Genomic DNA, 23,216 nt, shown 5'->3' with positions numbered 1-23,216 from the left:
CCAGCCATCAGGTTCGAGCTGCAGGTTCGAATTCGAACTGAACCAGGGGGTGGTTCGATTAGAACTGGTTTGAACCAGTTAAAACCAGTTCAGAAACCCCAAAATTGATAGGATGGTAGGTGGAACCCAGGGGTACCTGCCACCCAAATACCAAAGCAATCGGACACTCGTACGATTTTTTATGAATTTTTGAAAATTATTTTTATTTTTTTCTCATAGGATATAATGGGACTCGAACCAGGCCATTATACCTTATTGTGGAGCACCCATGGGTGCCAACAACCACTGAAACCCTGAAGCAATAGGACAGATTTTTAATGAATATTTGAAATATTTTTAATTATTTTTCTCATAGAGTATAATGGGAAATTAACCAGTCCATATCCCCTATTGTGGAGCACCTAGGGGCACAAAGGTGGGGTGGGTGGTAGACAGACAGGGGTTCCTACCACCCAAAAAGCCCCAAGGCAATTGGACACTCCTCTGATTATTGGTGAATTGTTAAAGTATTTTTGAATTCCTCATAGAGAATAATTAGGATTGCAGCAAATGTATAGCTTCACGTTGGGGGAAAAGGGGTGCCGTAGAGTGGAGTGTGGTGGGTGGTAGTTCCTAAGGTGGGCAACGAAGCTATCAGAATTATTTGAAAGGAATTGGGCAAAGGGCTGATTTTTAAGTGATTTTTGAAGTTTATGCGTCTTTAAGGTTTTTCTCCATAAAGAAGCATGGAGGTGTCAGCAAATGTATAGCTGCACGTCAGGGGCAAAGGGGTGGCCTAGAGCAGTGTGGGGTTGGTGGTAGTGCCAGGTAGGGGCAAGGAAGCTACCTGAATTTTTTCAAAGGATTTGGACAGAGGGCTGATTTTTGGTGAATTGTTGAAGTTTACGCATCTTTAAGGTTTTTCCTCATAAGCTATAATGGAGCTTTCAGCAGCCCCATAAGTACAGGGGTTCTGTTGTTTCTGAGGTGTTCTGAGTGTGGATTCTATGATAGCAAATGAGAGTGAGTGGATTCATGGATTCATTGAAAATCTCATTTGCTATCATAGAATCCACACTCAGAATACCTCAGAAACAACAGAAACCTGTACCCCATGGGTTAGAAACCCATGGGGGTGGTTGGTGGTCTTGATGATGGTGCAAGGGTGGGCGGGTGGGTGCAGTGCCACACCGAGGCAAATTGGGCACCTGGACTGCCCCCGCCGTGAGGCCATCTGCTGCTGCTGTGAGCCCCCTGCGGCCACCGTGAGCCTCCCCCCCCCACTGCCATTGCTGCCATGAGGCAGAACCAGTGACCCTTGCACGGACAGTCATTCCAGTGGTCTCTCCCACTCCACCAGCGTATGGAAGGAGGAACCGGTGGAGCCCTGAGCGGTGTACTACATACTCAAGTTCCTCCTCACAACAACCCTGTGAAGTAGGCTAGGCTGAGAAAGAAATGACTGGCCCAGAGTCACCCAGCAAGTCTCATGGCTGAATGGGGATTTGAACTCGGGTTTCCCCAGTCCTAATCCAGCACTTTAACCACTACACCACGCTGCAGGCAAGGGCAGCTGCAGGCAAGGGCAGGGACACTCCTGCTCTTGTCCAGTGACTTGCAGGGGACAGGAAGGAGCACAAAAATCCCCGTTCAGCCATGATACTTGCTGGGCGACTCTGGGCCAGTCACTTCACTCTCAGCCTGACCTACTTCAAAAGGTTGTTGTGAGGATGAACTTGAGTATCTAGTACACTGCTCTGGGCTCCTTGGAGGAAGAGTGGGATATTCTATATTCTTAATTCTTCTAGATGGGCCATGTGCCCTGAGGGGCGGCTGGAAAGCAGTTTGACAGTTGGATCGTGGGCACAGTGAAGCAGCAGGGAGTTCGGAGGCTGGGGGCAGCTTCGGGAGCTGGACAGTTGGCTCTGAGGGCTGCGGGCGACAGACAGTTGGCTGAGCTGCACTGTGAAGTGGCAGGGAGCTCGGAGGCTGTCAGGCGAGCAGGCGACAGTCACTGGCAGTGGCAGGGGAAGCAAGGACTGTGAGACAGAGACAGAAAGACAGAGGACAGAGAGCACGAGCACAAGACTTGCGGGGGGGGAGTTGCGGGGGAGCGAGCAGGGGTGGCAAGAGTGAGCGAGAGCATTGCGGGAATGGCAAGAGACTTGTGGGGGGGAGCGGGGATGGCGAGAGCAAGTGAGAGCATTGCGGGAGTGGCGAGAGACTTGCGGATGGAGAGCGAGGGTGGCGAGAGTGAGCAAGAGGGCTGCGGGAGTGGCGAGAGACTTGCGGGGGGAGAGCGGGGGTGGCGAGAGCGAGTGAGAGCATTGCGGGAGTGGCGAGAGACTTGCGGGGGGAGAGCTATTGCTATTGCTATTGCTATTTTGCTATTGCTATTGCTATTTTGGCCCCTTGCTCTCTTTCCCCCGAAGGTGCTTTAGTTGCAGCCTTTATGGCAATGTGGTGTTTCTGATGTGATTTAAAATAATTCCAGCCATTTTTCAATGGTGCGGCTTTTACGCTGATGAGGGCTTTCTACCAGAAAATATGGTAAGTTGCTGCAGGGATTAGACATACATGTCCCAAAGTTGGCTGCTCGGTGGCTTCCAGTACTTTTATATGTGGATAGCAATAGCAGCAATAGCACTTACATTTATATACCGCTCTATAGCCGGAGCTCTCTAAGCGGTTTACAATGATTTAGCATATTGCCCCCAACATTCTGGGTACCCATTTTACCGACCTCGGAAGGATGGAAGGCTGAGTCAACCTTGAGCCCCTGGTCAGGATTGAACTTGTAACCTTCTGGTTACAGGGCGGCAGTTTTACCACTGCGCCACCAGGGGATGATGTGGTCATTCTGTCCCTAGTCACAAGAGGGGATGAGAAGAGTTCTTAAGGCCCTTGTCCTCTATTGTAAGGATGAACAACTGCATATTAATTATCAGAAGTCAAATATGTTGGCCTTTTCCAGTAAGGGGAAAATATGAATGGAAGATAGATAATCATGACACATAGCAGGTCAAAGGCTTTAAATATTTGGGGCTGGTATTTCAACAACCTGGGAGGAAGACTGCTCCAACTGAACATGTTTCAGCCCAGGCTCAGATTCCAAAGACAGCAAGGAGGGTTGTTTATTCCAGCCGCCATCAATTTATTTAAGACAAAGTTGATGACTCAAATGTTATACGGGGCACTGTTAGGTCCACTATGCTCTACTATGGCAGGTCCAAGCCAGGTTCTAAAGAGCACTATTTCTGACTCCTAGATGTATTTCCAACATCACTCTGAGAGTGGAATCTGATGTTATTAAGGCTGAGGCTAGAACATGTGATTTAATATTAATAACCTGGGGAAGAATTAACCTAACACCCCTCAGTCTTTTACTTTTAATATCATCAGATAAGCACAGCTTTACTTGGTGGGAAAACTGCACAAGGAAACTCCTCTGCTACAGTCTTTGACCTGAAGTAGTCCTTTTTGTGGGATTGGACAGGGACAAAAAAGTCATCAAAGAATTTGGGATATTGAGTTTCATAACAACCAGACAGGAATATCTAGGGCATTCTGGCCATTCAATGGTGTGCTGAGAAACCACCCAGTAGATTATTTATTTTTTCTAAACATAGATGGTTATCTTGAGGGCCCAGATGAATGGACCCTCTGAACTATTAGGTGTTAGATATAGCAAAACTTCATTTGAGCATAGATAATGGCCCTGCAACTCTTATTAGATTGAGTTGGTTGTGCATAGGGATGTGCAAAACGGTTCAGGTACAAAACCAATCACACCAGATTTGGACCTGAAAAATTCAGAGATTCAAACTTCCATTTTGTGGCCAAAGTGGGTTGGGTGGTAGTGCCCAATGGATTGAAGCTACCACCCAAATTTCCAAGAAATTGGGCAAAGGGGCCACCCTGGTTCCCCCCATATGGAGCTACAAGGTTGCTGAAATCCCCATTATTCCCGATGGGGGAAAGCTTACAGACGTGCCAACTTCAAAAATTCTTTTAAAATCCCCCTTTGCCCAATTTCTTGGAAATTTGGGTGGTAGCTTCCACCCATTGGGCACTACCACCCACCCCACTATTTTGGCCCCAGGATGCTTTTTTACCCAAATTAAATCAGATCTGTAAAATCTGGGTACAAATCCAATCTGGGGTGATGGGGGGGCAATTCAGACCCAAAACAAATCGGGGGTGATTCAATTTGAGTACAAATCAAAATGGGGGAAAAATCAATTTGTGCGCATCCCTAGTTGTGCATGTGCTCTTGTGGTGAGCCTTTTATTCAGACCTTAGGTGGAGGTTAATCGGTCCTATTTTTAAAAAATGTGGGGGACGGGACCAGATGAATTTTACATTGAATATTTGTTAATAGACATGAATTTGTCAATTACATATTCAGTTGCAAAATTTTACAGTTCTGCAATATGAGTCAAGGGTACTCTGCTTGCTAATGGGTAGTTTGAATGTATAGTTATCTAATCAGCATGGCTGTGTTTAAATGTACATAACTCTTTTAGACATCCTGATCAAAGACCATAATAAATACTGACTGACTGACTGATGGATTTATTTAGTTTATACATTTCTATATCACCACAAACTAAAGTCTCAGGGCAGTTCACAATAATAAAACAATACAAAAATACAAAACATTAAAATCAATTAAAATGCCAAAAAGCAGCCTAAAAACAAAAACAATTTACAGTATTTAAAATTACAAAAGTTAAAAGTTAAAAGATTAAAAGGCCTGGTTAAAAAGATGAGTCTTCAGAGCTCTTTTAAAGACCACTAGGGTTTTTTAGGATTGACTGACTTTTGAGAAGAGGTCAGTCTGATAAACTGCGATAAAGGGTCAGGATTCAGAAGGTACAGCATGTATCTGTAGGGTATATGACAGAGGGTGTGGACTCAAAGCAGATCATCAGCAAGTGTGACCTATCAATAAAATAAAAAATAAAAAAGGATGCCACCCAGGAAGTATTTATTTATTAGTTGTATTTTATTTGTTGAATTTATATACTGCCCTAGAAAGTCCCAGGGTGCTTCACAATAATTATATAAACATTAACTCATTAACATAACCATATATATTTTTAAAAAACCATATATATTTTTTAAAGCAACGTAAACTAAAAGCCTGACAAAAGAGGTGTGTTTTCAAAAGTCACTTAAAAGAATAATAATAATAAGCAGAATGAGTAGAAAAATTGAAAGCTCATGAACATTCCCCCCCCCCAATATTTGCTTAGGATTAATGATTATTTAGGCGTTCAAGCCAATTGTTTCAAAGGGAAACCTGAGAAAAGATACATGCAGCCTTCTCATTAAGCAAAACTTGGTCCATTTTCCAAATAATATCTGCCATTATATCAACAGTTGCTGAGAGGTTATTTTTGTTGGGTTTTTTAAGAAGAGTGTGAATAGACAGTTACACAGAGAGCTCTGAACCAGACCTAGGCACATGATGTAGACCTTACATTGCCTTTCTTTTTATTAGCAGTTCCCTGTTGTTCAGCTCCGGCTTCAACAATATAATGTAACATTTTGGAAGAAAGATACAGCCCAGCAAACCAGCACTGGAGGCTAAGATAGAGAAGATCTCAACAGCCACCATGTATTTCCCCTTAGTGCTCAGGTATGTTGGAATGAAGGATATCCACACACTGCAGAAGACCAACATGCTGAAGGTAATAAACTTGGCTTCATTGAAGCTGTCAGGAAGTTTCCTTGCAAAGAAAGCCACTGTGAAACTGACCATAGCCAGGAAACCCATATAGGCCAGGATTAAATAAAATAAAAATACAGACCCTTCATTACATTCTAAGACAATTTTGTCAACTACTGAGTGCATATCGGCATCTGGGTAAGGAGGAGATACTGCTAGCCACACAGCACAGATGCCTGCTTGAATAATAGAGCAAGAACTAACAATGGAGTTGGCCATTTCCTTCCCCATCCATTTCCGCATCCTGGATCCTGGCCTGGTGGCCATGAAAGCCACAACCACTGTGATGGTTTTTGCCAGCACACAGGAAACAGCCACTGAGAAGATGATGCCAAAAGCAGTTTGTCGGAGGAGACATGTCACCTTCTGTGGCTGACCAATGAACAGCAAAATGCAAAGGAAGCAAAGCAGGAGGGAAAGGAGGAGAGTGTAGGTGAGGTTCCGGTTGTTGGCTTTCACAATGGGAGTTTCATGGTGCTTCAGAAATATCCCGAGCACCAGAGCTGTAATCACACACAAAAGGAGAGAAAAACTGGCTAGTATGAACCCCAATGGTTCTTCATAAGACAGAAAACTTATCTCCTTTGGAAGGCAGAAATCCCGGTTTTTGTTTGGGTACTTTTCATCTGTGCATTTATAACAGTCATTCATGTCTGGAAAAATGTAGGAATTTAGTCTCAAAACCGTTTCAAAAAGCTCAATCAACACCCCTTAACTTTTCATTCAGCAAGATACAATATTAATTATCCTTTTGATTAATAGAATGCAATCAATATCTCTTGGTGAGACGATTTTAAAAATCCTGACCAACACAATGCATATGATACAGTGCCATTGCAAACCACACTGGGACTGCTGTTAAATAGTAAGACAGTCTGGGTGCTGCAAAGAATTAATCTCTTCTCATGATCAGCAGAAACCAGGCTGTGCCCCGCAAAAGGGCTACCTCGTTGGGTGTCTTCTGCCACTGCTTGCAGCCACAGTGGGGACACTTGGGAGGGTGGATCCCAAACATTTACTCCACACTCGCATGGTGCTTTACTGAGGCTTTGGAGGGGGGGATGGCGGTGCATGACGGCGCTTCCCTACACCCAACCCCCGGAGCCCCCAGCAGAAGCCAGAGCCCTAGTTGTGACTGTCTGTGGGGAGGTAAGCACGTTCGAGCTTGCTCCCCACAAAATAGGGTAGCCTTCTCAAGCAATTATGAAAATAGCTTAAATGAGTGGTTGCACAATCGGCGCTTCCACATTTTACTCCATTAACAACTACTCAATGAGGCTTTACTAATGAGCAGCCAAGGCAACTCTAAGGTCTTCAGCAGCAGACTCAGCTGTGAAGGCTGGGAGTGAGTGCTCCCTTAGCCTTGCCTAATTGACCATGTGTCAGCACTGACTGTTTCAGCTGGTGCTGAGACACCTAGCGGTGATGGGTGCATCACTGGGGGAATGCCCATAATGTAGTGTGCACCCATGCGGTGCGTTGTGGTATTTCTAGGGCTGGCATGATGCATCCTGGTCCCCGCAGCTCCATGCTACCTGGGGCAGCAGTGGATTGTCTAGGCAAGTGATCTGCCTGCCCAATAACTGGGACCTGGTTGTATGCGGGGGAAGTGAGCATCTGTAGTCTTCCTCCCTGTGCGCCCTTCAGCTTGCGCTTCTGCCCAGACACCTGTTCATGAAATAGGGCCATTCAATCTGCCCAGCTTCAGCGCTACCTTACAATTCTGCAGCAATTCTCATGTAGTAAATAGCAGTGCCATATCTCTGCCCATTATGTTGCTTATTGAACACGTTGTTGAATAAAAATGGCCTCCATTGTCTAGACCAGGGATTTTCAATGTTGGGTTCCCAGATGTTATTAGACTTCAACTCCCATAATCCCCAACCAAAGGCCACTGGGGCTGGGGATTGTGGGAGTTGAAGTCCAATAACACAGCTGGGGACCCAACGTTGAGAATCCCTGGTCTAGAATTTGGTTGGTCTACCAAAGGAACTTTGCTTTTATTCACAAACAATAAGGACCTATATGAAATCTTAGTCCTGCTTCAGTCATTTGTTCAATCATTCATTCATTCTTCATATTTGTTTCAACAGTTTCCAGCTTTAATTTCCAAAGCAGTGGGCCCAAGAAATGTAAAGTTCTTTCATACTGAAAATGATTCTTGAGATTCTTTCTGTCATTGTTTTAATGTCACAGCAAAGGGGGAATGTGCCAAAAAGGTTTCATTTGTAAAATCAGACAGGAAATATACTGTCTTTGCAAAGGATTGACAGAAGGAGTGATAAATGACGGATCCAGCTGAATAGTATTCCAGAGACAAAGGAAGGGACCATACTTGTAGAAAGAGATACAAGACCATACAGTGTATAACCTGTATAAAGGCAGGAGCACAAAGGAGGCTTCCCTTCAGTGATCTTAAGTATTGGGGAGGCTTACTTGAACCAGGTTACTTCTTGAGAAATCCAAGACTTCCAATACGTACGACAAAACTATCATTTTAGAAGCAAGTTAAAGTGAATTTGTCTTTATGAGTGAAACAACTATAAAGCAGCTGCTTTTAAAAAAGAACAACTAAAAGCTGGTTTTATTTGTTCCGGCTTTTAGCCCTTTGGGGATGCCCTCCCCCCCCCGCTTTCTGGCTGCTCCTTCTTTGTCATTTTATGGCTTCTACTTTTTGTTGTTTTTATCATTTTAATATTTTTAATTGGTTTTAATATTTTATGGGATTTTAACTTTTGGAAACTGACTTGGGATGAGTTTTGTGGAAGACAGTATCTAAATAGAAATCAGTGATGCTCTTACTCCTGATCTTTGGGGCTGGAGTCCAGGGCCCCCTCCACACTCTTTGGTGGGCTAGCTATCAGAGAATCATAGGGCTTGCCTATGGGCCCAGTAGTTCTCGCAATGGGGGGAAACTGGGCTGTACTCCATTAGCCCAGTTTCTCCCCATCATGAGAATAGCCACAGTATCTAAATAGAATCAGTGGTGCCCTAGTCTTTGGGACTGAAGTCCAGGGTGTCCTCCACACTCTATGGGGACCCCTGAAATCCACTTTAATCTGTCCTGGGTGTTGTAGATTCTGACATGCACTGTGCCAGGTGGCCAAGTGTTATTACAACGTGTGCTGGGTGCTTTAGAGAAAGAGGGGAGAGTGGGGAAAGAAATATGTGGGATAATAATAGGGGGATGGTGCTTAATTTGCATGCGGGGGGTGGGCTCCAAAGGCTTTTAGGTCTAGGTACCAAAATTACCTAGGTATACCTCTGAATAAAGCAATAAAAACAACAACAAAGAAACAAACACAAAGTAATGCTGCAGCTTCCTTTCTGGAAAGTCAGCCCACAAGGATATTATGGGTGATAAATATAATGACTTTGAAAGACCTGGAATCAATATGACCAAACTACCTCTGCCTTCTCTCTTAGAAACAGAATGATGTTGGAATTCCAAGAAAACCTCCCTTAGAAGGAGTTCCACAAATGTATATTCCTTACCCTTTTGGTCTGAAATCTTCCCTTCTGGACATGGTGTACAATCATAGCAGCAAAATGGTTGCCCCTCCTTCACTGTCTTCCTGGAGCCAGGATGGCAACTGTCACTACACAGAGAAAGAGGGCGTACCTAATCCATAAGTCAAAGGGGACAATTATAATCCTGAGAATAATGAATGTGAAATCCAAAACATTCTGGTGTGTGTGTGTGTGTGTGTGTGTGTGTGTGTGTGTGTGTGTGTGTTGTATCAAAGTGGTATGGGAGCATTTGTTTTATGGCTTCACCCTCCACAAACATTAATACTGGAAATGCTGTCATTCTTGAGCTGGGTTCAAAATAGATGCTACTGCTAAGGATGCTGCAACCCGTTTCAACCCACAACACATGTCTTTAAGTTCAATTTAAGCACAACTAGAACTGTCTCAACTTGTAGGTTTCTGGCAGTTTCTTTCTCCCTCTTTAAACTTTGAACAAAGGGATGAGGAATGGGAGATTCCAACCCTTAATCTCCATTAAAATGTCTAGCACTTCAAGGAAGCATGATTCCAAAGATGCAAAATAACTCATGAGCCCAGAAGGATTGTTTCTCATCATACCTGATTAAACCATCTGTGCCATATTATATCATCCTCATTGATCCTGAATGTTTGGTCTGGAGAAGACTTGAGATCTATCTTCCCAACTTTTAATTCATAGAAGGAATTATTGGAGGTAGTAACCCAATTCATCAAATCAAATTCAGTTACAATCTCACCATTTTGGTCAAAGGAAACAGTGTCCCCTGCACTGTTGTTAAATGAGAAACCACTCAGAAAGTGATGGAGCTAGATGGGAAAGGAAACAAGAGACTAGGAAATGCCACAACTAGCACAATTTTTGAAATACTGTGAGGCTTTTCTCACGATCAGTGAGAAGAGCCTGGGGAGGGTTAGCGGGGAGAGCAGGCGTAGCCCACTCTCCCTGCACACGAGCAGGCAGTCTGCTCTGGGTGGCTGAAGCAGCTGCCCACGTCTGCCGGCTTGGTTACTGCCAGGATCGGGGGCTGCGTGGCCCCAGAAAGCTCCAGCATGCGCACATGGCATGTGGGAGAGAACCTCGAGCAGGGAGGCTGCTTTTCAGCCTCCCAGTCAGGGGTCTCCTCATGAGTTGCTGTGGCGCAGAGCCGAGCCGCAGCAACTCATGATAAAAAAAGCCAGGTTTGCGGAGCACTCGCTCCACAAACCCAGTTTAAGGCGTGGGGTAGTTCGGTGGGTTAACTGCCTGGAGGACACTCTCATGGTCCACCGAAATTGGGCTAAGCTCCCCTAGCTCGATTTTGGTGGACCGTGTGAATAGCCTCTGTATGTGCCTTAGATGGGTGCTATATTATTCCTTTCCCCTAAAACCAGACATCCTTTAAATATTGTCTCAAGTCTGGACAGATTTTGCTATCCAGTTATATGATGCTCCCTCCTATGAGAATGTTCAGCCCGTTACCTGCATCAACCATTGTGTCTGAAGCTTCAGTCCCTCTCCATCCATAATTGCTCTGCGTTTGAAGAGAGATGAAGATATGTCATGTAAAGCATGGGCCACCGCATAGATAGCATTGTAGATGCTATAACTATGGCCAGTCATCTTCAGTTCAAACATTTCCTTAGGAAGGCTCTCCAGCTGCTCCTCTCCTGTGCAAATCTTCTTCTCCAAGTTGTTCTGAAAAGGATTTGGGAAGACACAACTGAAAAGCTGTTCCCACCAGTCCTGGATGAAACCATCCTCTGTTGTGCTGGTTGGATTTCTTCTCTTAACAAAATGATGAAATCCTGGCGGATCACTGGAGTGAATTGTGAAAGAGAGTGCTCCATGGATTTGTCCTAGATCCCAAGTTCGTTGAAAGGCAAATGTGGCAGCCTCCATTTGGATTGTTCCTATCCACACTTTACCTTTTGTTATATTTTTTGCAAGTCCTAAATCTGACACAAATGGAGCAAATCTAAAAAATGCTGTGGAATAGGATTCTCCATAGGCCACTACCACATTGGCTTTGCTCTCCATGACTTTATCTTGTATTTGTGCACTTTCTTGCATCTTGTCCAGAAGATCAGAGAGGAAATCTATTTGGGGTACTCTTTCTATGAAATCAAAACAAATACCATTCTGGGAAAACAATGAGAACACAGTTTGCACATATCTTTCTCCATTGTCATTATCCATAACAATGCCAACAATCCACTTCCAGCTGAAATGCAGAAGTAAAGAGAGAATCCCCTGGTGCTGATGTTCTTCATTTGGGAACATCTGATAGAAGGGCAGTCCTGGAGTTTTATCATTCATCACTGGAGCAGGGCTGTAGATGATCTAAAGAGAATGGGAGTGGGGGTGAGAATAATCACATTTATTTAGCACTTCCAAGTGGTAAGATGTCTGCATAGATGTCTGCTGACATCTTGACTTGTGGTGCAGGTGCAGAGCTATAAAGGAGCCCACCTGCAGTAGTAGCATTCTCACATCAGGCGTGTCTATGTTTCCAAGATTCCCCCTTGGTCATGAATCCAGGAACATAGATTCAGGTGTCTCAAACTACTTCCAGCTATGTTGGGTATTGGCAAAAGATAGGCCACTGTGTGTGTGTGATTAGTTTATGGACACTGCTGCTGCAGCTGAGCTACCAATCGCTCTGCACTTACGCCGTTAGTCAGGATGTCAGCCATCATCAGGATGGAATCCTTAGAATAACCCCACACATATGTTAACAAATTCAATGTATTCCTGTGTTCTCTATTTCAAATGGGAAACTGAGTTAATAATCTACTAGATGCGAGAACAGAACCAAATAGAACCCAAATTACAATGTTAAACCAGCTAGAAAATGCTAATTTAATATGACATTTATTATGATATTTAACATATCAAAAATGGATAAAACATGTCAAAAACATTTTCCACAATATAAAACATGAACCCAATTAGCAATATATACATGTTCATGATTTAATACAATTGACTGAACAATTATAAAGACGATAAAAGCCAAAATCCATTTGATGAGACTGATTGATTGATTGATTGATTGATTGATTGATTGATTTAGCAAATTTATTGACCACCTGACTTCCTTAGACTCAAGGCAGTTTGCATAAATTAAAACAACAAGGAAGACAAGAGGAAAATGGAAGGGAATGGGTCGTGGAGAAAGAAAAGGGAAATAGGAAAAGAACCCTCTGCCCAAACAAACACACACACACACACACACACACACACACACACACGTTAAAAACTAAAAGCCTTACAAAATAGATAGGTTTCCAGGAGCTTCTTAAAGGACAGAAGAGAGGGGGAATTATGAATCTCAGGAAGCATGGGGTTCCATAAGGAGGGGGCTGCAACAAAGAAGGCCCTCCCACAAACCCGAGCTCCACATACTTCACCTGAGCCCGGAACTCTGAGAAGGCCCACCTGAGACAACCTCATAGGGCAGATCCAAATAATAAGAACTGGTCAACAAAGAACAGCAGATGTGTCAATCTTATTTTTAAAAAACGTATCAAGCAAGAGGAATAGATGGCACCATAAAGGAAATTCTTGGATTATTTATCATTCTGGGTTTCTGGCATTTTAAGAAAGGATTCTAAGAAAAATACTTTGAAATTTTTGTGTCAGTGAATTTGAGTTTTGGAAGAGAATTTGGGGTTTTTTTACTGTAGATTTTGAGCTTCGTTTATTTTTTGAGATATACAGTGATTACTAATAGGAATGTGTATTTGGGACTATTTTAAATGAGACTGACTCATCTATTCCTCTTGCCTGATATATATTTTAAATAAGATGGACTTATCTTTCTTTCATGCATGATATATATTTGTTATGACTTTGGATTATATTTGTTTATTATTATGTTCTATTGAGTTCATGTAATATATTGGAGAAGAGTTCAGTCCTCCCTAGGAGACCAAGTCTGGAGAAGAGTGTCAGCATGAGGCCCTATGGAAAGCCAGACCCCTAGGTGCTCATGGGCACCTAGGTGCTCATGGGCACCTAGTTCTGATGCTGGCCCTGGCTAACTTTTTTTGTTAAATATTTAATGAGAATTGAAATACTTTTTGAAGTCCCATTTCTGGGGTATTTTTGTTTTATTTTTGATCTACTCACAAACTTAAATTCAAACTAATTCCAGCTACAAATACTCCATCAATTTTCTTCAAATGCACCAATTTCTCTATCCAAAGGATGAAACCTTATTAGAAAGAAAAATATAAAGCAAATATACATTAATTCTTAAACCTCCATATTCCAAGCACAAAACCTACCTGTGGAATTTTGTAAATATCCAAGATAGTTGCAATGTGAAGGGAGGTTAGGGGGTCTAGTCCCCCAATGACTGTTATCAGGTTATTCTGGGGGTCACATACATAGTTGGGGACAAATCTCTTCAGTGAGGACATAAGTAGCATTGTGGCATGATAAGTTGACTTGGCATTGAAATAGCTGTCATAGATTTGTAAACCCAAAGTAATGTTGGGTAAGAGCTGGGGGTTTTCATCGATCTCCTTTACTGCAAATGCCAAGGCCAGGATGTGTTGGTAATTCTTAGTAAGTGTCCTAGAATGAGAGTTGCATTCGTTGTAAGTAGGATAACTAGAACTTTGAAGTCATAATGAAGCTGTGTTTCATATACTTTTCATGATAAAGAGTAATCCCATCTAATATGGAATCAGATGGCTCCACGCCTTTCAGGATGTTAGCAAAAAATCAATTCACTGAAAAAGAAGGGAGTTGCCAGCAACACATCATCAAAACTGAGGAAACAGCTTGCCAAAAATGGGACAAAGGAGGACTCAATGTTGCATGAGATCGCCGTGTGCCAATTTAATGTATAGATTTATAATTAGAAATGGTAGATAGAATTGACATAGAATACAATAAAATAGTGGGTAAGACTGTGAAAAAGTAACCTGCTTTTCACTATTCAGCAGCTAACAGTTGAAGTTATCAAGGTCCATGCTCTTCCTTTTTAAGGTTCTATATATGGATTCCATTAAGCAGAAAGACAATGACTGAAATTTTGAGGAACTGCTTTGCTATTTTAATAATGAGGAAAACACCTTCTATTTATTTTTGTTTTTGTTTTTAAAGAGTCAGTGTTAAGGGCTGGGCATCTAAGTCGGCTGATGGACTTTTTTTCTTTTTGCATATAAATCATTCAGAATTTTTTTTTTGTTATCTATAACAATATATCATAATACAAGAGAGAGACTGGCAATTTATTTTAGCATAAGATTACATGTGCTAAAACCGCCCAAATCAGATGCTGGTTTAGATTTGCAGGCATGTGGGCACAGAGAAAATACTAATGGGTAGATGTGGGTATAGATAATAGTGAATGTGAGGAAGACTGAAATGTGTTCTAATGACTGCTGTAGGTATGTGTATGGAAGACCTCAGACATCTAATGAAATGGATTGTAGTCCATGAAACCTCATGCAAAAATAAATGTCTTTCTCTCTAAGTTACCAGATCTTTGATGTTGTGGTTGTTGCACCAGAGTAACATGATTATCTCTTTGAAAAATGTGTCCTTGAACAAAATTTTAATAAATAATAAGAATAGTAGTAAATACTAAAAAAGAAAAGAAAGCAGAGCAAAAATCCTTTAGGAAGAAAATGGATTTTTTGGATGAAATTATACTGTTGTAATTAAAGTCAACTGTATAATTTCATTATCTTATTATTATTATTATTATTAGGATAGAGAAGTAATAATAATAACATTTCATTATTATTAAGAGGAAGGAACTTAATAGAGAATTCCAGGAAATTTAGAATAATTATAGAATAAATTTGGAATAATAAGGAATTTCAGAAAGCTGTTAGAAGAGGCAAGGAGCAGTACAACAATGATATCTGTAAAGGACTTGAGGATGGAAATAGACATGGAAAAACAAGTGAAGTTTTCCAAAAGATCTCTGAACTCAGAAGGAGGTTCCAACCTTGAATTCGTATGTTATGGGATGCCAAAGGACAGATAGTAACTGATTCAGAGATGATCAAACAGAAATGGAAGGAGTATACTGAAAATCTGTACACCAGGGACATCAACATCCAAGGTACTCTAGAAGATATTCCCTACTTGCAAGAACCTCTAATATGATAAGATAAAGTTAGATCAGCATCCTGGTCATTACCAAGTCAGAAGGTTACAGGAAGTGATGGAATGGCTACAGAAATATGGCAGGCAACAGAAGAAGAATCAGTCAGGGCTCTAGCCAAAGTATGTCAGCAAATTTGGATAGCAACACAGTGGCCAACAGAATGGAAGAGGTAAGTCTCCGAAGAAAGGAGACTGAACAGATTGCACAAACCATCGCACATATCCTTAATTTCACATGCTAGCAGAATAATGCTCAGGATCATCCAAAACAGATTAGAGCCCTACATGGAAAGGGAAATGTTGGATGTTTAAGCTGATTTCAGAAAAGGCTGAGGAACAAGAGACATCATTGCTGATGCAGTCTGGATAATTGAGAAAACCAAAAAATAACAGAAAGAAGTCAATACGTGCTTTATTGACTACAGGAAAGCCTTGGATTGCATCAACCATGTCAAGTTGTGGAATATCCTTAGAAAAATGGGCATCCCATAACATCTCATTGTTCTCAAGAGAAACCTATACACAGGACAGGAAGGCACAGTCCAGACGGTACTTGGTGATACAGACTGGTTCCAGATCGGCAAAAGGGTAAGGCAAGGATGAAAACTTTCTCCTTATTTATTCAGATTATATGCTGAACATATACTGAGAGAAGCTGGATTGGAAGAAGATGAGCATGGTTAAAGGTAGATGAAGAAACATCAATAACCTGCTCTATTCTGATGACACCACTCTGATAGCTGAGAATGTGGATGATCTGCAAGCTCTAGTAATGAAAGTCAAGAAGCACAGTAAAAAAAATAGGACTACAACTAAATGACTAAACTAATGACAATGGGAACAGCAACCAGCCTCAGAATTCATAATGAAGACACTGAAATGGTGGATATGTTCTGCCTTTTGGTATCGACCCTCAACAGTGAAGGATCCAGCAGTCAAGAAATATACCACAGACTAGCACTTGGTAGGGTTGCAATGAAGGCCTTGGAAAGGCTATTCAGATACTGTGATTTCAAAGCAAACCTAACACGGATCACTGCAGTTACTAAGTTGTTATAACAATGTTAATCAAGCTGCTACTAAAATGTATCCTATGCATCATCAGAAAATTGACAGTCACTTGGAGTAACAAGTTAATTTTTTTGTTAGCAGATTCCTATTCACCAGTTTGATATAAGAAGGTGGAAGGAAAGGCTTATGTCTGTAAATCTCTAGCTTTGTGGGGAAGGAAAACATAGCATCGCTCTCTCTCTCTCTCTCTCTCTCTCTCTCGAGAGAGAGAGAGAGAGAGAGACTTTGACTATGTCCAACCCAAGAAATAAGAATGAATGGTTCAGCCTGTGGTTATCCAGAATCAGCTGAACTACAACTCCCATCATCTCCAGCTATAATTTATTGTGGCTGGGGATGATGGGAGTTCTGGTTCAACAACATCTGGAGTACAGGTTGGGAACCCCTGAAACAAACCAAAGTTCCTAGGACTGATTATTCAGAGACCCAAAAGAATGCAAAAGAAAACATAAATATGCAAATATATAGTAATGCCTTACAGCAATTCATTGAACAATACAGGTGGAGCGTTTTCAGTGAAATCTATTGAATTGGAGACAATGAAGTTCTGAGAAGCAATCCCGCCAATGATGAGATCTCCGGACTGATGATACTTATGAAGGGGAGGGTGTGGATCATTTATCATACATTTGACCATGTGAGCCTTGCATTCCATATGTAAATGCGGGACCAGAAACAATAGCAATAATTGGATCATCCTCAATAGTCATCTCTCTAGACACAGATACCCCTATTGCCAGTTATTTCCATCTCTGAAGGCTGGAATCCAAAGTATAACACTCCAGTGATCAGTTCTATGTCCCTATATCAAATGCTGAACTCTACAGACATTATTTGTACCATCATTCACAATCAGTTAACAGTCAGTACTTGTTTCTGTAGGTAGCTACTGAAATTCCACAGAGGATTTCACAGACAGTAGAATTAATTAGCAGCTATGTGATAATTAAAGGGAAACTAGTCACTATTTGGAAGTTGGAGATTCCTTGTGGAATTGTTGAAGACAACAGGTTTCTAGCACCTGGACACCAGCTTTCTCCTCCACCTTCCTAGAGAGGAAGTTGTAATTTTGTCTGACATTAGGTTTTAGGTGTCTGTACACATGTACTTATTTTTTTGCTAATGACTGGACTGAAAAGTCAAAGTGGATAAAGGCTCCTTTGGATACATGGAAGTATTGGTAACTGCACTATAATGCATGTACATTTAACATAATGGGTGCATTTTGCTAACTTGGCAAAGAGTTAACTGGGCAAAGAGTTTGCCCAGAGGCATATCTAGGGAAAATAGCGCCTAGGGCAAGCACTGAAATTGCATCCCAACCTGGCCCAAACATCTGACACCCATCTTTCAGATAACGTTACCATAATATCAGCTCAAAAATACAAGTCAAGCTCATTAATTAACAAATATTTTAATTTACATATTATGGCACTACCTGAAAATTATAACTACATCTTCCTTGCTTTCACTGATGCAATGTGATCAAAGTCAGCATTGGACACCCCTTAATCTAGGGTGGTGTACTACATACTTAAGTTTCTCCTCACAACAACCCTGTGAAGTAGGTTAGGCTGAGAGAGAAGTGACGGGCCCAGAGCCACCCAGTATGCCAACAACAGGGATGAGATAATTCTAAAAATAGTTCTAAACAAGATCTGTGCATAAATAAATCTCTCTAAGCAGTTTCCATGCATCAGACCCTCATTCTTCCTTTTCTGCATCATAGTCATCAGAATCTGGGCTACAGAATGCAAAGTGTGGAAGCTGAATTTTCCATTTAGAGCACACTAGGTTAAAAAGATCCTGTATTATGTAGCTGTTTCCAGATAAGTAATGAGAGAAAAAAGGAAGTGAACCCAGGACTTTACATTTGTTGTGGATGGCGGGGAATGTCAGTAATGCATTTTAATGAACCCCTAATCTTTTAATCCCTGCTTTTGCCTTCAAGAGATGGGAATGCCCCCTCTCCTGGCCTCGTGCTGAGGGGAGGGCGATTTGTCCCAGCCACCTAGCACGTGGCCCCAGGAAGCTCCTGATTGGGCCTCAGCGTCTGGCAGGGCAGGGCTAAGGCTGCTGCTCCTGCGGCTCCCTGTTCCGAATGCTCAGTTCAGCATTTGGTTCCCCCACCCTCCCTTACCTAGGAGTAGAGAGGGTCTAGAGGCTGGTCATCCTTCTGGGGGCCGGGTGGGAATTTTTGGCTCCCAACGCATTGCCTATGTTGGGGTTCCCCCCCCCCGCCTACTTCATTCTGTTACCGTTTGTCATCGATGGCTAGTTAGGTCACAGCTTGGCAGGGACAGTGCGAGATGGGTGGTAAGTAGATGGGATGGAACATTGGTGAGCACCTTTGGACAGTTAAAACGGGTGCTTGGTCAATCGCTCCCTTGTGGTTTCTGCAGCCCAGGGAGGACAATTCACCATGAAACCTGCTTCAGGCACTTCACACACCCCTGGGCTGCACGGTCCAGGGTGTGCGAAGACCTAGAAGGATCCAGGCCCCGCTTGGGGGTTGGCCATGAAGGGGAGGGAGCAGGTTTTTCACCTGCTGGCTTCCTGAGCCAGGGTGTGTCACCCAAGCAAGATACGGGGGACGACACAGTAGTTCGAACTGGGTCATTGCTAGACCCTGCACTGTCTTGAGGAGGGGGGCTTAACCCTTTCCAGTCCGCTAATCATATTAGAGTTTATCAATCATAATATCCTATTATAGTTTATCAAATTCAACAATAAATTCAACAATAAATAAAATAGAGCTGTGGCCCTTTTTACCCACTACATTGTTGCCTATGTCTTCTTGGGGCTGGGGACACTATTTTCTCAGGAAAATCTAACTACAACATCTCGGTCTGCCTGCTTTGTAGGATGGATTAGTAGTCTGGGCTGTTTTCTGACATTTCTTTGATCGGGAACACGCACGGGGGTGGGAGGAGAGAAGGAAAGAATGCAAAAGAAATGGGGGGGTGGGGTAGCCACACAGATCCGTTTTCTCCCCAGCCTTGTATTGTTTTCTCTGTTTGGTGCTCCTGGGGAAGCAGGGGAATTGGCTAGGACTAGGAGGCAGGTCTCTGCTCAAGCACATTTAATTTAATTGGCTCCTTTTTAAACTAGAGGGGAATCAGATGGAGGGAAGGTAGCGGGGAGGATGGAGGCACACCAGACTTGCAGGCAGATCTTGGAGGCTTAGAGGTTTCATTGGCAGAGAGAGCAGAAACAAGCTTTAAAAAAACCCCTCTTCATGTTTGCAGAGAAGCAAAAGGGCTTCGGGTCATGGGCTAAATTCAAGAAAGAGGGAGGCAACCAACTGCAGTTCTTCCCATCACGTCTCTCTCAGTCAGTATTACAGATTCCTCTGGGTGGAAGGGACGCGAGGCTTCTGCAGCAGTTCCACCAGCCCCCGCCCCTCCTGCCCTCCACCACCACTTGCGACGGTCTCTGAGGGGGAAGCATAGCCAGCCAGCCAGCAATCTTCTTCAGGTCCCCCCTTATAACTTGATACACAATAAATTCTGGTTTTAACTAACTTTATAATGAGCCTTTAAGCTGTTTTGTATTGAATTTTGTCTTTCTATCTTTTCTTTGTGTTATGTGTTTTTATTGTATGTTTTAATTCTCTGTTGTGAGTTGCCCAGAGAACAATTTGTTATGGGGCAGCTAACAAATAAAGTTTGTTTTACTGTTATTGTTGTTATTAAATTTTCACAGTCCCAAAAATGTTCCTGGATATATTTTTTTTACAAGCTAAAGTGGAAAAAAATGATTAAAGAAGTTAAGATAGGCAAGTGTAAACATGATTTATCTTCATACATAAAAGTGTGAAAATTGTACAAAAGAGGAAAATATTTAAACTGCTGAATTTCAACAGTTTATCCAATCTTTTGACATTTGAATGACTTAATCAGGCAAAGAGATTATATGCATAAAGTATTGTGAAGCTGGAATTGTCTTGATTTTATTATTATTAATTTTTTCAGGTGTTACAGTGTTTATTCAGCACATCAACAGTATGTACTGTCAATAACCAGACAATAATAACAGCAATAGATGCTAAACAATCATCTAAAACTTTATGAAAGCTTAAAATAACAACAATCCCAATAACGCAGGCTGTAGCTTGCAGACAGCAAAACAATATTTTGCAACATTTAAAGAAATGGCATCATTATTATCAGACAATAAAATTTGCAGATAGAAAGCATCCAACTTCAAGTATACATTGATGGGATCTGAGCTGTTGGTGACTGACTAGAAGAGGGATCTTGGGGTCTTGGTGGACAGCTCGTTGAAAGTGTCAACTCAATGTGCGGCACCTTTCTTATGAGGCAAGGCTACAACACCTGGGGCTATTTAGTTTAGAAAAAAGACGACTGTGGGGAGACATGTTAGAGTTCTCTAAAATCATGCATGTAGTGGAGAAAGTATACAAACGGAAGTATTTTTTCACACAATGCATAATCAGCTTGTGGAATTCTCTGCCACAAGATGTAGTGACAGCCGACAAACTGGATAGATTTAAGAGGAGATTGGGTAACTTCATGGAGGAGAGGTCTATCAAGGACTACAAGTTGGAGAGCTATAGGCCACCTCCATCCTCAAAGGCAGGATGCCTTTGAGTACCAGTTGCAGGTGAGTAACAGCAGGAGAGAGGGCATGCCATCAACTCCTGCTGTAGGCTTCCAGTGGCATCTCGTGGTCCACTGTGTGAAACAGGATGCTGGACTAGATGGGCCTTGGGCCTGATCCAGCAGGGCTGTTCTTATGTTCTTATGAGTGCCCTGGATATTTTGACAGCAAGTCATCAGAAGAGAAGTTGGTCTTATTAGGTTGGAATCCTTATACTGGTGCTGTATTTTTCGATTTTGGTTAAAATTGAGTTTTGGAAAGGTGGGTTTAGCCTCTTTGGCTATGAATGATGGTTTTAATTCAAGCTGGAAACGAGCTGTGTTGAGCAAATTTTCCTTTTTTGGCCTCTCCATAGAGGATTTGCATACTGTAGGAATTGAGCAAGTCAGGAAGTTAGTTAAGCAACGTGTCCTGGATATAGAAGTTCAACAAGAAGGTGCATGGCTCAAGCAGGGTTTATACTTAGGGAGTCAAGCTATTAATCTTAAACCAGCTAAATATTTTGATGTGGTGCTTGTCCCTAAATTTAGATTAGCCCTCACTTTAGCACGTTTAAATGTTCTTCCTACAGCAGTATTGGATGGCAGGTTCAAGGGAGTTCTGTTATTTTTATGACTTTGCCCATGTGGCAAAGGGGTTATAGAATCCACCACACACGTTATTCTTTATTGTGATTTTTATAGGGAACCCCGTTTAAGACTTTTATCTCCTATGTTAGACAATTTGCCTGGCCGGTCTGATGAATTTTATTTAAATTATCTTTTAACTAATGAGGACACTGATATTATTTCTGTTATGGCCAGGTTTTGTTATATTATTTGTAAAATACGTACTGGTTTATTGTAAATGTTTGCTGGTCAATGACCGAATAAACTTATTAATAATAATTTTGACAGCAATGGTAAGATTAATCAAGCCCAAACATCTTTGTAATATGGGCAGTACAGTAGGACATGAGCAGAAAATTAAACAACCCCAGCTCCACACGGGCAAACCCTGGCCCCATCAACAGTATGTATACAATTGTTCCAGTGCCAACATGAGTTGAACTTTTGTATTCTAAAATGGTAGAATACTTTCCAGTGCTCACTCCATATTTATACAAGAACTCCCAGAGATGTATCATAATGAGGTTAGTTCATTATCATTCCATTAATTAGTTCAGATAAGTGACATGGTTTCTGAGGGTGGAGCAGCTGTGAAAGTGAGAAATTATGTCACAGATCAGACATTCACTCTGACATGCCAAAATGGGATAGCAAGCAGGGATAGGGGAAACTAGAATTTTACAAAATATACTTTCTCTTGCCTCTCTGAGGTTCAAAAACTGGAGACTTGCCAAATATCTGCCATGCCTTCAAACATGACTGTTGCTGGTTTGGAGGCCTGGTGAAAGCAATTGAAATTATGGGAGTATTGTTACCCAAAAACGTATTATTTGATGTGATGAGATGTTCAAGATATTGTTAAAATCAATAAAAATTTAAAGCAAAATAAAAGCATTGTTACCCAAAAACGCATTCATAGCAGGTTTTGAGTCTTCCATTGGGGCATTGGGTGTTTCTGACCTGGATGTTCACAGGTTGCGTAGGCCCAGTGTTGTCCTGGGAACTGCAAACAAAATTATGGCTAGCTGAACATTTCAGGACCTACTTCTGGATTCTGGTGAGTGCCCTGGAAATACTGTGACTCTAAAAATTTATTCCATGTGGCTTACATCCTCCTCAGCATAAAAAGATTCACGAAGATGCATGCATGCTCCTGCAATGTACTCAAAAGTACGCTCATGATGTTGTGGAGGCAGAGCGCCTCCTTGGCTCTCAGCACTGCATAATCACTTTCGCAACACTGCTCCTATCATTCCCAAAGAGAACAGCATAGGACTACCAATAGCACTGGGCTTAGGAACCATGGAGCAGCCCTGTTCTTTGTGGTAAATCACAGCAGTGTCTGCACTTGTCACTTGGATCAATAGTGCCCTTCAAAAAATATAAGCCAATTTTGTTTTAGCCTCGTTTAAATTATTTTCCCCGCCCCTCCAGTATAGCAGTACTTAAGGGGCAGCTCACAAAAATAATAAAAGCCCAATGTTTGGCCATTGATGCACCAATTATTCTTATAGATTTATAGCATTCTGAGGAGAAAACACTAAAAATAATATAATCTTCTTTGTAATGGGCGTGGAGGGGG

The 23,216-nt window shown here is 42.0% G+C and overlaps 1 protein-coding gene across 1 annotated transcript; it reads right to left on the bottom strand.

The window, feature by feature from the left end:
• Positions 1–5,461: 5,461 nt before the first annotated feature.
• On the bottom strand, positions 5,462–17,040 carry LOC128330983 (vomeronasal type-2 receptor 26-like). The gene is made up of 6 exons (XM_053264352.1): positions 16,883–17,040; positions 13,493–13,784; positions 10,683–11,543; positions 9,803–10,030; positions 9,209–9,335; positions 5,462–6,216 (listed from the first exon to the last, which is right to left on the bottom strand). Exons 1-6 carry the CDS (start codon positions 17,038–17,040, stop codon positions 5,462–5,464), a joined length of 2,421 nt encoding a protein of 806 aa, XP_053120327.1.
• Between the last annotated feature and the right edge of the window lie 6,176 nt (positions 17,041–23,216).

This window comes from Hemicordylus capensis, chromosome 6 (assembly GCF_027244095.1).
Source record: "Hemicordylus capensis ecotype Gifberg chromosome 6, rHemCap1.1.pri, whole genome shotgun sequence".
NCBI classification, from domain to species: Eukaryota; Metazoa; Chordata; class Lepidosauria; order Squamata; family Cordylidae; genus Hemicordylus; species Hemicordylus capensis.
Note: the sequence above shows the minus strand (reverse complement) of the source record. Positions and strands in the feature narration are given on the sequence as shown.

What these genes read in the sequence shown, in the direction of transcription:
- LOC128330983 (XM_053264352.1), bottom strand. Translation starts at nt 17,040, where the DNA reads ATGGTCAAATGTATGATAAATGATCCACACCCTCCCCTTCATAAGTAT. An exon ending in GTATTGTTCAATGAATTGCT is followed by an intron (nt 13,785 to 16,882) that starts GTAAGGCATTAC and finishes CTCTCATTCTAG; the next exon opens with GACACTTACTAAGAATTACC. An exon ending in ATATTTACAAAATTCCACAG is followed by an intron (nt 11,544 to 13,492) that starts GTAGGTTTTGTG and finishes CATTCTCTTTAG; the next exon opens with ATCATCTACAGCCCTGCTCC.